Source organism: Silurus meridionalis, chromosome 13 (genome assembly GCF_014805685.1).
Source record: "Silurus meridionalis isolate SWU-2019-XX chromosome 13, ASM1480568v1, whole genome shotgun sequence".
NCBI classification, from domain to species: domain Eukaryota; kingdom Metazoa; phylum Chordata; class Actinopteri; order Siluriformes; family Siluridae; genus Silurus; species Silurus meridionalis.
In genome coordinates this window covers 10,848,237-10,861,221 of record NC_060896.1, presented here as the reverse complement: position 1 = coordinate 10,861,221, position 12,985 = coordinate 10,848,237, and the positions used below count along the sequence as shown (strand labels likewise).

The 12,985-nt window shown below is 37.4% G+C and overlaps 2 protein-coding genes across 4 annotated transcripts; one reads left to right on the top strand and one right to left on the bottom strand.

Annotated features, from left to right (window-relative positions):
- The first annotated feature begins 219 nt into the window (after positions 1–219).
- mterf2 (mitochondrial transcription termination factor 2) lies at positions 220–1,879 on the top strand. Of its 2 annotated transcripts, none has more exons than XM_046864226.1 (2): positions 220–419; positions 684–1,879. In XM_046864226.1, the coding sequence occupies exon 2, from the start codon at positions 692–694 to the stop codon at positions 1,805–1,807; it is 1,116 nt and encodes a 371-aa protein (XP_046720182.1). In that variant the 5' UTR covers positions 220–419; positions 684–691; the 3' UTR covers positions 1,808–1,879. The 2 variants fall into 2 exon arrangements, with proteins under 2 accessions (XP_046720182.1, XP_046720180.1); XM_046864224.1 differs by having other exon boundaries at positions 660–1,879.
- Positions 1,880–2,794: 915 nt separating this feature from the next.
- On the bottom strand, positions 2,795–12,907 carry zgc:153031. Of its 2 annotated transcripts, none has more exons than XM_046864227.1 (6): positions 12,207–12,907; positions 9,289–9,338; positions 8,242–8,347; positions 7,952–8,078; positions 5,385–5,500; positions 2,795–5,205 (listed from the first exon to the last, which is right to left on the bottom strand). In XM_046864227.1, exons 1-6 carry the CDS (start codon positions 12,305–12,307, stop codon positions 5,127–5,129), a joined length of 579 nt encoding a protein of 192 aa, XP_046720183.1. In that variant the 5' UTR covers positions 12,308–12,907; the 3' UTR covers positions 2,795–5,126. The 2 variants fall into 2 exon arrangements, with proteins under 2 accessions (XP_046720183.1, XP_046720184.1); XM_046864228.1 differs by having other exon boundaries at positions 12,163–12,286.
- Between the last annotated feature and the right edge of the window lie 78 nt (positions 12,908–12,985).

Here is a 12,985-nt window from a genome sequence, read left to right as displayed (position 1 = left end):
ATCTGGGTGTGGTGGTCATGAGCCCATGTGTCTACAAACCTTTTACACCAAATAGTGTATTTGAAACGGTCTCAGTAATCCAAAAGAACTGAAAATAATTAAAATAAGCAGAAATATGCTTTTTTAAAATTATTTATTTATTAAGTAATCGTTTCCGCGTGAAGGAATTTCAGCGTATTCACCTCCTATCCTGAAGGGGGCAGAAGTGCACCATTATAGCATAGCGGTCACTAAAACGTGAAAAGTAGAACAACAATGTTTCTTTGGCCAAGGACATGGCTTAAATATTTTTCTAAAATCTAACATCGTGTAGCTTTTATTAATAACACAAAAGGACACTGTATTTTGGATCGTCGTTGTATTTTGTGGAGATTTGGATTAGTGTTTATGGATCATTTAGCGTGTGAACGAGGCGGATAGTAAGTGAAGCAAATCACCATCATGTAGTGCATTTCTGAGCCCGATATGACTCATTGTTTTGGATATTTTTTTATAGCCACACCAAGAATTTCCAAATCAAAATAGTCAATAAACTAGTCACGACCTGTTTCAAATTGTGGACCCACCTTTAGCTTTATACACCCATGCCTTATGGTGTGTATGTCTAACAGACCTGAATAACATCCTAGTGTTTGGTCTAATGTTTGCATTGTCCACAGGTAACCGTTACACATCTGTGACAGGTGCAGACATGCTGCGATCTCTCACGTCCCTGATGTTTTGCCGGAGGGTCCAACAGCTCCACGGCTTTCACTGTTCCTCTCTCAGTCTGGCTGAGAACACAGCCGCTGTAGCTGCACTCGAAAACCTGTCAGTCAACATCTCGAAGATCCGAAAGCTCAAAGGCTGGGTGTTGAACCAAAGCCCGGTTTATGTGACTGAGACGGTGGCAATGCTGCGAACCCTAGGCGCCGGGGACCTGCTGATTTCTCAAGTGCTTCAACAGCACCCAGAGGCAATTCTCTGCCCTCCTAAACATTTAGAGGCTCAGAAGGATTTGTGGATGTCCCTCTGTGCCAGCCACAGCGATCTTGTTAGGATCATTGAAAAGTTCCCAGCTTCATTTTTCACCTTGGCATTTCATATAGACCACCAAAAAAACAACATCTTGTTCTTCCAGAACCTGGGCCTTAATAAACGCGTCGTTGCTAAGCTCATGGCGAGCGCCCCGCAGAATTTCAGTAGATCTGTTGAGCAGAATGAGGAGATGGTCCAGGCCCTTCAGAAAATGTACTTGGAACTAGGAGGAAATGAGACCAATATGAAAGTTTGGCTGCATAAGCTGCTCAGCCAGAACCCATACGTGCTTATGAAGTCTCCAGAAATGATGAGGGATACCTTCAGCTTTCTGCATAAACAGGGTTTCAGCAGCAGTGAGCTCCTTCAGCTTCTATCCAGACTTAAAGCCTTTGTAACGGAGCTTCACCCACAATCTATGGCTCTGACTTTGAGTTACTCGCAGCAAACTCTGGCCTGCAGTGACCCTGAGCTTCGACAGATTGTGCTGCAGTGCCCAGCATTGCTGTACTACTCTGTGGACGTTTTGACAGACAGATTCAAATGTCTCCTCAGTGCTGGAATTAGCCTGCCGCAGATCATGCAGACACCAACAGTCCTGGAACTGACCACACAGATTGTTCAGTATCGCATTCAAAAGCTGCATTCTTATGGTCATGATATAAGGACAGGGAGTCTGGAGCTTATCAATGGCACCAAGAAAGACTTTGAAATGAGCTGTGGGAAACTGCTTTTGAGGCGAGAGCGTCCTTTCTTTAACCCAGTGGCACCTGTAAGGACAGATGAGTAAGATTTCCTGATGTGAAAAAGAGCTACGAGCTTCTAATAAGCAGATTATGTAAATAAATGCAACATCTGTATACATTGCCGTGATTACAGCAGTGTTGTGTTGTATATGGAAGTAATATGATAATATTTTAGGCTGGGAGGTGTAAAAGTTGCGTAACAACTTTTTAATGCATGTTAAAATTTTAAACTTTTTTTCTGGGGCAGACATCACACTACCCCATTCCTGCTCTTTTTGACAAGTGGCAAGATCCTGTTTTATAGCAAATAATCAGAACTAAATCTAAAATTTTTCTACAAACAGATGCAAAGCATAAATGCAGGCACTGTGTTTATGATGTAAATATCATGTTTGTTTTGATCAGGAGGAGGGGACAGGATCATTACGGCATAAATACTGTCCCTAAATCAGGGAATTCAACATTTTCCCCCTTTTCTACTGCATTAATTTCTGGGGCTAGGTTTAGGCCTTTTCAGGATGGGAAGAACATCTGTTATAATAAACACAGTTCTCGAAAACAAGCTGTGAGACAATATGCCGGATGCCTGTAATGTAAAAATATGACAGTAATTTACTAGCAACACAGCTGCCAATAAAGTAGTAATGATTGTACTGAAAACAAATGCAAACATATTTGCAATAAACAAATGTAATATCTTACATAATATAATATAACACATCATCTACTAGCTTTGCTAATTTGTCTGATGACTTGATAAAAAAATTATTTAACAACTGAACTAAAGGATTAGGATCTTGCTCATGGAGACAATCACAACAGTATAACAATGCATTTGAAAACAATATTCAGATCTATAACTTAAAGCATTAAGGATGAAAAATGTGTGACTCTTCTCTCCACCTATTCTTGTATCAGTCTCTTGTTTTGCATGCTTTAAACTCTCTGTCCATGCAGGCTGAAAGTCACCAGCATTCTCTCAGCTGATGTCCGAGAAGGATATTCAAAAGCACACACGTTTAATCGGACGGTGGTATTACTTTTTTATTTAAAACATATCACTTGGTCTTACTGACAAATGTTTGGCATCATGGGGGATTACACAAGCAGAATATGAATGCAGATGACAAGTGAAATATCTCATTTCCTGCCTTGGACACAGAATGATAGAATATTATTTAGTTGGTAAATATCCCATGTGTGGAATAATACAGTACAGGCATAAAAGATGACAGAAGTGCTTAGTGCTTTCATTTTCCATCGGATATCAAAAAGTGGCAAACCTGAATATAAAAGATTATAGAAAAATATTTAAAAAAAGTTTTAGCAGATTGCTAATCGATTAAATTAATTAGTATAAAAAACTGTTTTATCACACATTATTCTTTAAATAAATATTAAGTGCGTCTTCAAACGTTTACACTGATCAAAGTCTCCATCTAGTGGAAAAATCATTGTATGTTTTAGCAACCCGTGTGCTGTGTTGATTTTCTACTTAGATTCTACTTGCAGACTTGCAAATATTATTTTAGAATATTTAACCAATAAGAACACAGTTGTTTTGAATGTCAGATATTTGCTTATTCAGCAATTACATTAATGTAGGTAGGTAAAGTAAAAGCGGAGATATAATCTTTGGTGTATAAAATCAGTCGGATGATACCCTTTTCTAAAATATCAGTAAAATCATATAACATATACACTCACTGTCCACCTTATTAGAAACAACTGTACAAGTTTCATAATTTAAATAGTTCATCATTTGGGAGAAGCACAAAGCCAACAAACCATGCTGATACATCTCAAGAGCTTCATCCAGACTTCACTGATCATCAGAATGAAGAATGTGTGATGACGTGTCACTTTGTAGCCTGGTCAGTTTTGATTTGATGATTTTGAAGGCCATTCTGTGTAAACCTTTTGCAAACATCCATATTCACACCCATCTTCACTCCTTTTGGGCAGCTTAGAGTAGTCAAACCGCCTACTGGAAAGGTTTTTTTAGAGGTGGGATTACGGCTAGGAGCATTTAGAACTGCACACACACGAGAAGATTGAGTTGATGCTCAAGAATGAACTGGGGTCAAACCCTCTGCTCCAGCCTGCCCTATAATTTAAATAGAGAATATTTGATTTGTTTTGAAAAGCACTCAATTTCCATGAATCTTTAAAAATCTGTCACACATAACAGTATAAGATAAAGAAAGTGGGTCATTCTATTCAGAGGAAATTGACTTTTAGTTGTCTAATCAAATTCAATTTACCTTGTCCATAATATAAAATATTATATTAAGAACAAAATTCAGTTTTGTGAAAATAAAGAATGACAGAGCTTCTAACTTCATGTGGCAAATGAAATATTAATGCATCTCGTGCATGTAGGATGGAGAAGCTTAATGTTTTTAGTCCCTTCAATAAATTTCAATTCTATTGACAGCATATTGTGATGCAATGAGATAATGAGCCTGGTGAGTCGCTGCAAACCGGTTTACATTGGATTCGAACACTGGGAGAGACGAGATTACTTTTTCGGCACTTATTTCTGCTTGACCATCTGCTCCTTCTTTTTATATGTAGCATTGCACTTGTGAGTTTCAGGATCACAAGTATTAAATTGTTAAAAGCATATTCTCTATATGGTTCTGTATTCTATGTTTGAGCTTTTTTTTAATATTTATATCTCGTGGACTATTTCACATTATTTCAGGTTACAACCTGGAATGAAAGTAGCTTTTATTCAAATTGAACCTACATAATACTGAAGTTAAAATTATTATCTATACAGTGTGTTAGATTATTTACCAATAAGCACTAAGGGTTTAAAGGCAAATATTCTTATAAATATAGAAATGACAACCAGCCACAAGTGACTGGGGAAAGTGGGTATTAGTCAGAGGTCAAGGGTAGAAATTGACTTCATGCTATCACCACTGTGTTACATTGTGGGGATCACATTCTCAACGAATTATTTGTGCCAAGACCAGAAAGTTCCATTTCAATGTTAGAATGTGTAAGTTTTAATCTCCAGTATGCTTTTTAGGTAAACTTCAAAACAAGATTATGGCCTTTAGTCCACCTTTCCTTTATGAAACCCAGGCTGTAAAATTACAAAATAAATATAGAGAAGTTCATAGAGATAAATACTTAAACAATACTTATGTTGTTTAATGTTTGTATATGAACATGTGTTTGTCTGGTGGAAAATAACATTTAAGTAATTTTGAAGTAATTGGACCATATGTGATTTTCTGGGGAGTTCACAAAATACAATATTTGATTTAAAATAGAAGATAAAAATAGTTTTTATTTTTCAGTCATATCTTATAGAAATAAAACTGCTTTCCTCTTATTGTAGTTAATTGGTCAGCTTTCCTTCCTGAAGACTTGGAATCGAAATTTGATGCCATTTTCTTCTTGAATCTCATTTGGCACACCAGGGTAACTGCATAAAAATACAAACCATGACTTCAGAGTTCAGCAGGGATAAGCTTTAAACAAAGCACACTATTTATGGAGAAATGTGTAGGGCTTGTTGTGGGAGTACAGATAAAAATAAGAACAGTTCATTAGATACAACTATTTAAAACATGGTCAGTTTTCAAAAATACAAAGATATCTCACTTGTTTTGTTTCTTATAAATATTTTGGTCAAAACTTGGGAAAAAAACATCACAGTCAAAGTCAGCCATGATGTCAGTGAGGTAGATGAGGTCACACCAAGGGTGCTCCAGAGCTTCCTGTGAAAAATGAAGTATTTCAATAGATTGTTGTTTTGTATCAAAGTGTGGAAATGATAGTTGAACAAAATACTGTGTTTATTATATGATGATTATGCCACAGAACGATAATCCCTTTATGATTAAATTTTTGTGGACACCTGACCATCTCACTCATATGCTCATACTTCTTCTACCAAACTGTTCCCACAAAGCTGAAAACACATAATTGTGTGCTATAACATTATAATTTTCCCTCTCTGGAACTAAGAGGCCCAAACATGTTCATGCATAAGCAAAACCTCAGTAGTGGTACAAACCATATCTATAAAAAAAGATCCTAAAGTTGAAGTAGCAGAACCCAAGTGTCCTCCACAGATCCCTCAGCTCAACTCGACTGAACATCTCTGACATGAAGGTCTGACATGTCAAAAGCCTTGGCACTGGTTTATTTCCGAATGTGTGCAAAATGTCAATTTTTTTTAAATGTCTGTATAACGCACATTAATTAGCATCACAAGTCTAAAAATTGAAAGCAATAACAATTCAAACACCTTAATTACTTTGTTTACTGTATTTATGCAATAACTATTTATATTTCCTTTTTAGAGTTATATTACAGGTGTGTATTTTGTCAGTAATCGATCTCTTGCTTCTACAAGGAACAAATAAATTGAATAGCATATGTAATAAGCACTGTTTAAAGAACAAAGCCAAGATTATGATAAATGGTGGGTGGTGCTTTTTTGAGCCAGAAATTTGCACTACAGTGCAGCTGAGGCCAAGAGTTCTGAGCATGACACAAATATTAATTTTCACAAGGCTGCTGCTTCAGTGTTTTGTAGATCTTTTTGTCAGATGTTATTATGGTATACTGAAGTATAATTATTAGCATTTCATAAGTGTCAAAGGCTTTTATTGATAATTACATTTAGTTTATGCAAAGAATCAATATTTGCAGTGTTGAGCCTTCTTTTTTTGGCCCCTGGAATGCTGTCAGTCAACTTCTGGGCTACATCCTGACAAATGGCAGTCTATTCTTGCATAATCAATTCTTGGAGATTGTCAGAATTTGTGGGGTTTGGTTTGTCCCCCCACCTTTCGAGGACTGACCAAGTGCGCAGTGGGATTGAGGTCAGGGGTCTGAGTTATTTTTTCCTTATGCAAGGTGCTCCATCATGCTGGAAAAGACATTGATTGTCACAAAACTGTTCTTCGATGGTTTTGTGAAGTTGCTCTCTGAGAATGTTTTTGTACCATTCTTTATTCATGGTGGTGTTCTTGGCATAACTGCGATTGAGGCCACTCCCTTGGCTGAGAAGCAACCCCACACATGAATGGTCTCGGGATGTTTTACTGTTGGCATGACACAGGACAGATGGTAGCGGTCACCTTTTTTTTTCCGGATAAGCTTTTTCTGAATGCTCCAAACAATCGGAAAGGGGATTCATCAGAGAAAATTACTTCACCCCAGTCCTCAGCAATACAATCACTGTACCTTTTGCAGAATATCAATCTGATGTTTTTCTTTTCTGCCCTTCTTGACACCAGGCGATCCTCCAAAATTCTCTACCTCACTGTGCGTGCAGAAGCCAAGCTCTGCACTAGTGGTGCCCTAATCCCGACTTTTTTGGGTGCCCTAAAGCTTTCTTCACAACAATTGAACCTCTCTCCTTGAAGTTCTTGATAATCCGATAAATAATTGATTTAGGTGCAATCATACTATCAGCAATATCCTTGCCTGTGAATCCCTTTTTGTGCAATGCACATTTTCATGTTTACACGGTTACAGAGGAAGAACAATGATTTCAAGCACCACCCACCTTTTAAAGCTTCCTGTCTGTTATTCTAACTCAATCAGCATGACAGAATGATCTCCTGCCTTGTGCTCCTTAACACTCTCACCTGTGTTAATGAGATCACTGACATGTCAGCTGATCCTTTTGTGACAGGGCTGAAATGGAATGGAAATAATTTTATTTTTTTTGTTGGGGGGATTAAGTTAATTTTAAAGGTAAAGAGGGACTTTGCAATTAATTGCAATTCATCTGATCACTCTTCATAACATTCCGGAATATGTGCAAATTCCCATCATAAAAAACTGAAGCAGCAGACTTGGTGAAAATTAATATTTGTGTCATTTTTAAAACTTTTGGCCACCGCTGTACACACAGTGATGCACTGTCCTTAATCCTATAGAGAAATTTGAAACCAAAAGTTGAAAACTAAAATATAACAGTTTTTGAAAATGAGGTTAGCTCATGTGGATGTTTTATAGGAAGCAATTTTAGATGTTATTACCCTATTAACACTCTGTACCTTTTTTTTTTCTTCAAAATGGACAAGTCTTATTATTTAACTCTTAAATTCTTTGCATGGGTTGTACCCAGTATCATCTGTAAGTCACTATAAATTAAAAACATCTACAAATATTAACCTGAACAAACAATATTTTGTGATTTTAAAACTCACCTTGTACACTCGAGTCCCTCCTAAGATCCAGATGGTCTCTATATGATCACTAAGAGGAAGACGAGAAGCCAATTTAACTGCACTGGCAAACTCCTCACACAGGTAGTGTGCATGCTTTGGGACAGACCTGTGAACAAAGTGATGAAAAAATAAATCAAACTGATAAATAATTTCGAGTATATGACATGTCTTTTGTATGCATTCTGTAAAAGCAATAATGTAAAATAGAAAATTAATTGCTTTAGTTCAGACACATTTGTTGTATTTGCCAACATAATGAACTGACTTACATTAACTTTTTGCTTAGAACCACATTGAGGCTGTTGGCCAGGGGGAAAACACTCTCTGGGCAGGTGAACCAGCTGTGTTTACCCCATATGATCAGGTTCTTTTTTCCTAAAATAGAGTAGAAAGGCATGTGTATTTACATTTATTGCATGTGTATTTTTAACCTTAGTACTGAACATCATCACCCTGCACACTGTAGTGTTTTCGTATTCTCCTAACACACCAAATTCAACCATTTTAACAAATGTAACATGTACTGACTCAACAAGTACACTCGATAATCCAGTTTAACAACAAAAGTGGAGGTTACAGCAAAAATATTATAACAGATTTGCAACCCTGGTCTTAGAGAACCCCCTCTCCTGTAGAATTTAGTGTTTTATTGTTCAAACACCCACTTTAACTCACATTTGCAATGATCTTGTTTATCGTAGCAGGCAAGGGTTAGGGCCCAACAGCTTGGTGGTGCTGTTGGGTCCTAGAGCAACGCCCTTAACCCTTGGCTGCTCAGTGATTAGATAAGATCATTGCTAATTGCTCTGGATATGGGCGTCTGCCAAATGCCATAAATATAAATGTAAGCAAATGGTGACCGAATGTGGAACAGGATGTTCAGAAAGTGCATACGGATCTTATGGGCAGGTATCCATTCATCTATCTATCCATTCATCTATCTATAGTTCTTCCTGAGTGTGTGTGTTTGAACTATAAAAACAGGAGAGGGGGTTCTCCAAGACCAGGGTTGTAAACCTTCGATCTATGTCAATAGGCACTTAGTATATACCTAAAGAAATACTATCAAGCAGGTAAAATAAAGCTTGTATTCAAAGGTTGTACAGGTAAAATTTCTCACACCTAAAAGTTTCCAAAGTAGGTTAATGAATAAATTACCAATGGAATGAGGAAGCTTTTGACAAATGACTCAAAAGTACAGAGAACACACTTGTCACAGACTGATCACCACTTAAGTTGCAATAGGGCATACAGGCATCAGGCAAGTGTGTGTGTGTGTGTGTGTGTGTGTGTGTGTGTGTGTGCATAATACTTACCAGGTTTAAACACAGCTGTGATGGTATTCAAAAAGTACTGAAACTCCATCCTGAAAATTACAGAAAGAGATTGTAGTATAGTTTTCACTCTTTATATGCAAACATCAAGTTTATTTCAAATGCTGCCTTATTTACCCCTAAATTAGTAGTAGGCTGTCAAACACATTTAGGTAGCATTTATACCAATAAACTGTTGCCGAAATCTTTGAAGTTTTTTTTGCTGAAAGGTGTAGAACGGGATGTTTTCTTCTGTTCTGCTGTTGTAGTATGAAATGTTAATCTTCTGGAGATCCTTTTTGCTTACCATGTTTGTAAAAAGTAGTTATTTTAGTTAACAGAGTTGTCCAATCAACTCAAACCAGTCTACCTATTGTTCTCTGACTGGTATTTCTGTGTGTATTTTCTTCTCACTAAATGTTTTATGTATTTTCCATCCATACCAAGTTCAAAGCATTAGTAAAAATGCTTTTACTTTAATTGTTTCTCTAATATAATAAAATATTTTTCACTAGAAAAGTGAAATCTTTGTATTTCAGAGTTCGGAGTATATCTCTCAAACACATGCTTTATTAGAAGTAATGAAGATTTGCTTACTTTTAAACGGGGACCTAAAAAATACTGAATAATCTTAATTAAAACTTTTGATTTACTTTCTTTGTTTTAAATACTAAAACAGTTCTAAAATTTTCGGTTTATTTACAATTTTAGATGAAAAACAATATTTTCCATATTTTTTATGTGGTCTGAGGGACCTTTGTACCCTACTGTGTACACACACCCCCACACACACACACCCACACACCACTCCCCCAACAACACACCCACACAGAAGGAACATATCAAAAGGCAACATACATGTTTGATAATCTGTTTAGAAAGAAACATGTTTCCTGTCTACCAGGTTTTTTTTTTTTTTTTTTTACATTTTGAGCTGTTGTAATTGGCTTCACCCAAAGCTTGTACAATTGGATTGATCATGGCTTGCTTTTCTACCACTCAAGTGACAGCTGTCTGGTCTTTATGTTGATATACCCACTTAATGGATAAACTATGAGAAAGCCAGGGCTCAAATAATTTTTCATTTTTTATTCATTTTTCAATCACTCAGTGCATATATATATATATATATATATATATATATATATATATAATATATATATATATATACATTATGATTCATGCAGGTGGATCATAACCAGGTTGAAAGAACTGCTTCAAAATGTCAAAAGAAATAAAAGGCACAGGAGTCCAAAAACCAGAGATTGACAATTTGTTGAAAACTGCATTTAAACTCAAACAGGCTGTTCATCAGCTGATCAAAAGTTTAAGACCATTTCCCAAAAATCCCCACAACAGAACTAAAAGTGTCCAAAAAAGACTCCATAGTAAGAAGCCCCACTGTTTTTGTTGTTAACCTCAAACACTCGTTTCGACATGCTTGATGCAGTTGTTTCCAGGAGGCTGGTGGGAACGTTGCTCCATGTGGTGAAGATGGCTTCACTAAGGGCATCCACAGTCTGGAACTGACGTCCGTTTTTGTAAACTTCCCTCGCCATCCATCCCCAAACATACTTAAGGGGATTTACATCAGGGGAACATGCAGGATGGTCCAGAAGTGTAACGTTATTGTCCTGGAAAAAGTGCCTTGTCAGGCAGGCATTGTGAACTGCAGCGTTGTCCTGTTGAAAGACCCAGTCTTGACCACACAGACGAGGGCCCTCAGTCAGGAGGGATGCCTCCTGCAAGCCCCCGTTTGAAGCTCCTGCACAACCTGAAGCTCCATTTTCCCATTGAAGGAAAAAGCACCCCAGATCATGATGGAGCCTCCTCTACTGTGCCATGTAGAAAACATCTTCCGTAGGATCTCCTTGTCCAGCCAGTATCGTTGGAATGGCCAACCAGGTAAAACATTTTCTCATACGAAAATAAAACTTTCCTCCATGTTTCAATGTCCCAGGTTTGGTGCCCCCTTGCAAATTCCAAACAGGCAAGTTTGTGGTGTGGGAGGAGACGTGGCTTTAAAAGACGTTTTTTGTTCTTTAAGTCCTTCTCTCGCAGATGGGTCTTATGGTTATTGGGCTGCAGTCAGCATCAGTAAGGGCCTTCACGGACAGCCTGGCGGATCCTCCGGCTCAGTGCAGGTGATGTTTTTTTGAGTCTACGACTTGATATTTTGTCCCATAACTCTCAGGATCTTTTAAGAAATTTTAAATCGACTGTCTTACTCTGTCCAACCTCGGCAGCAATGGCGTGTTGCAAGAGCCCTTGCTTGTGTAGCTCAACAATTCTGCCATTTTCCAAAACAGAAAGCCTTTTGCTTTTTTGCCATCAGGCAATCATGACATTGTCACTGTTTAAAGGACAATGACATTAAAGCCATATTTTTGCACAGATTTTATTTTTTTAAGGCTATGGTCTTAAACCCCGAAGCCCCTATGGTACCTTGGAGAATTCATCTAGACATTTGTTGGTGAAAATATAGTTTAAAATGTTATTCCTAACGTTCCTGAACATTCGGTCACGCTGCGGATTCCCGCGAATTTTAAGATGATCTGCAACTTGCTGTTTGTTTGGTTCCAAATGAGAACCCATAAATTATCTGGGGTTCACTGTATGTGGGTTGAGTTGTGTGTTATAAACATTATGCCCAGTCTCTTCACAACATCTATTAGTAGATTTTGTGCTTTTTGAAAAAAGAAATATATATATATATATATATATATATATATATATATATATATATATATATATATATATATATATATATATATATATATAATATAATATAATATATATATATATATATATATATATATATATATATATATATATATATATATATATATCTCAAGAGCAGTACTTTACATATATTACCATATATTATATACTTTAGTCAGAACCCCTTCATGATTTCTTACGGTAGATTCCACGGAAGGCGACCATCATTGCCTATGCCCATGTTTCTGCACGCTGCCGCTATTAACCGAATTGGCTTCTGAATCTCATCATTCGGCTTCATGTTCTTCACACGGACACCACACACAACACGGATGTTCTTCAGGTTCTCAGTTGTGGATCGCACGATGACTAACCGCTGCAACACTTCATTACTCCATTCTCCTGTTGAGTCGCCGCTGGCAACATCTGGAGTTCCGCCAGAGGTGCCAGATCGGAATAAATAATTGAAATGATACGTTCAGTAAAAATTCTGATTAATCTATTCTTTAAAAAAATCCACAATTGGATACGCCACCATATTTGCCTATTCAAATGAATATGATAAATTGATGGGTAATTCATCAATCTGGCAACACTGAATTCTCGAGAGAACGGCTAGGTCTCAAACCTCCCTCCTCTCTGTAAAGGAGCACTAGTCTGTTCAGTAATCCCTCCTGCGCCCTAATCGGAGCACTCGGGGTTTAATCACAAGGCATTTGGAACATAACCCGTGATGTTGCGTGTTACTGGATAGACCTTAGCACAAGAACAGGACGGACCGGTCTGACCTGATTATTTCCAGGACTTTCTGCCTCTGAGGCTCTGGGCCACGCGGTGTTTCATGACTCTGGTATGTTTTGCCCTAAAGCGGATGATTTCTCAGTCTTCTGCACTGGAAAACAGGGCTCCTGGGTCTACCAGTGAAATGTTCACCAATTTATGGTGTAATGTCAATTAATAAAGAGCACAAAATGACGCA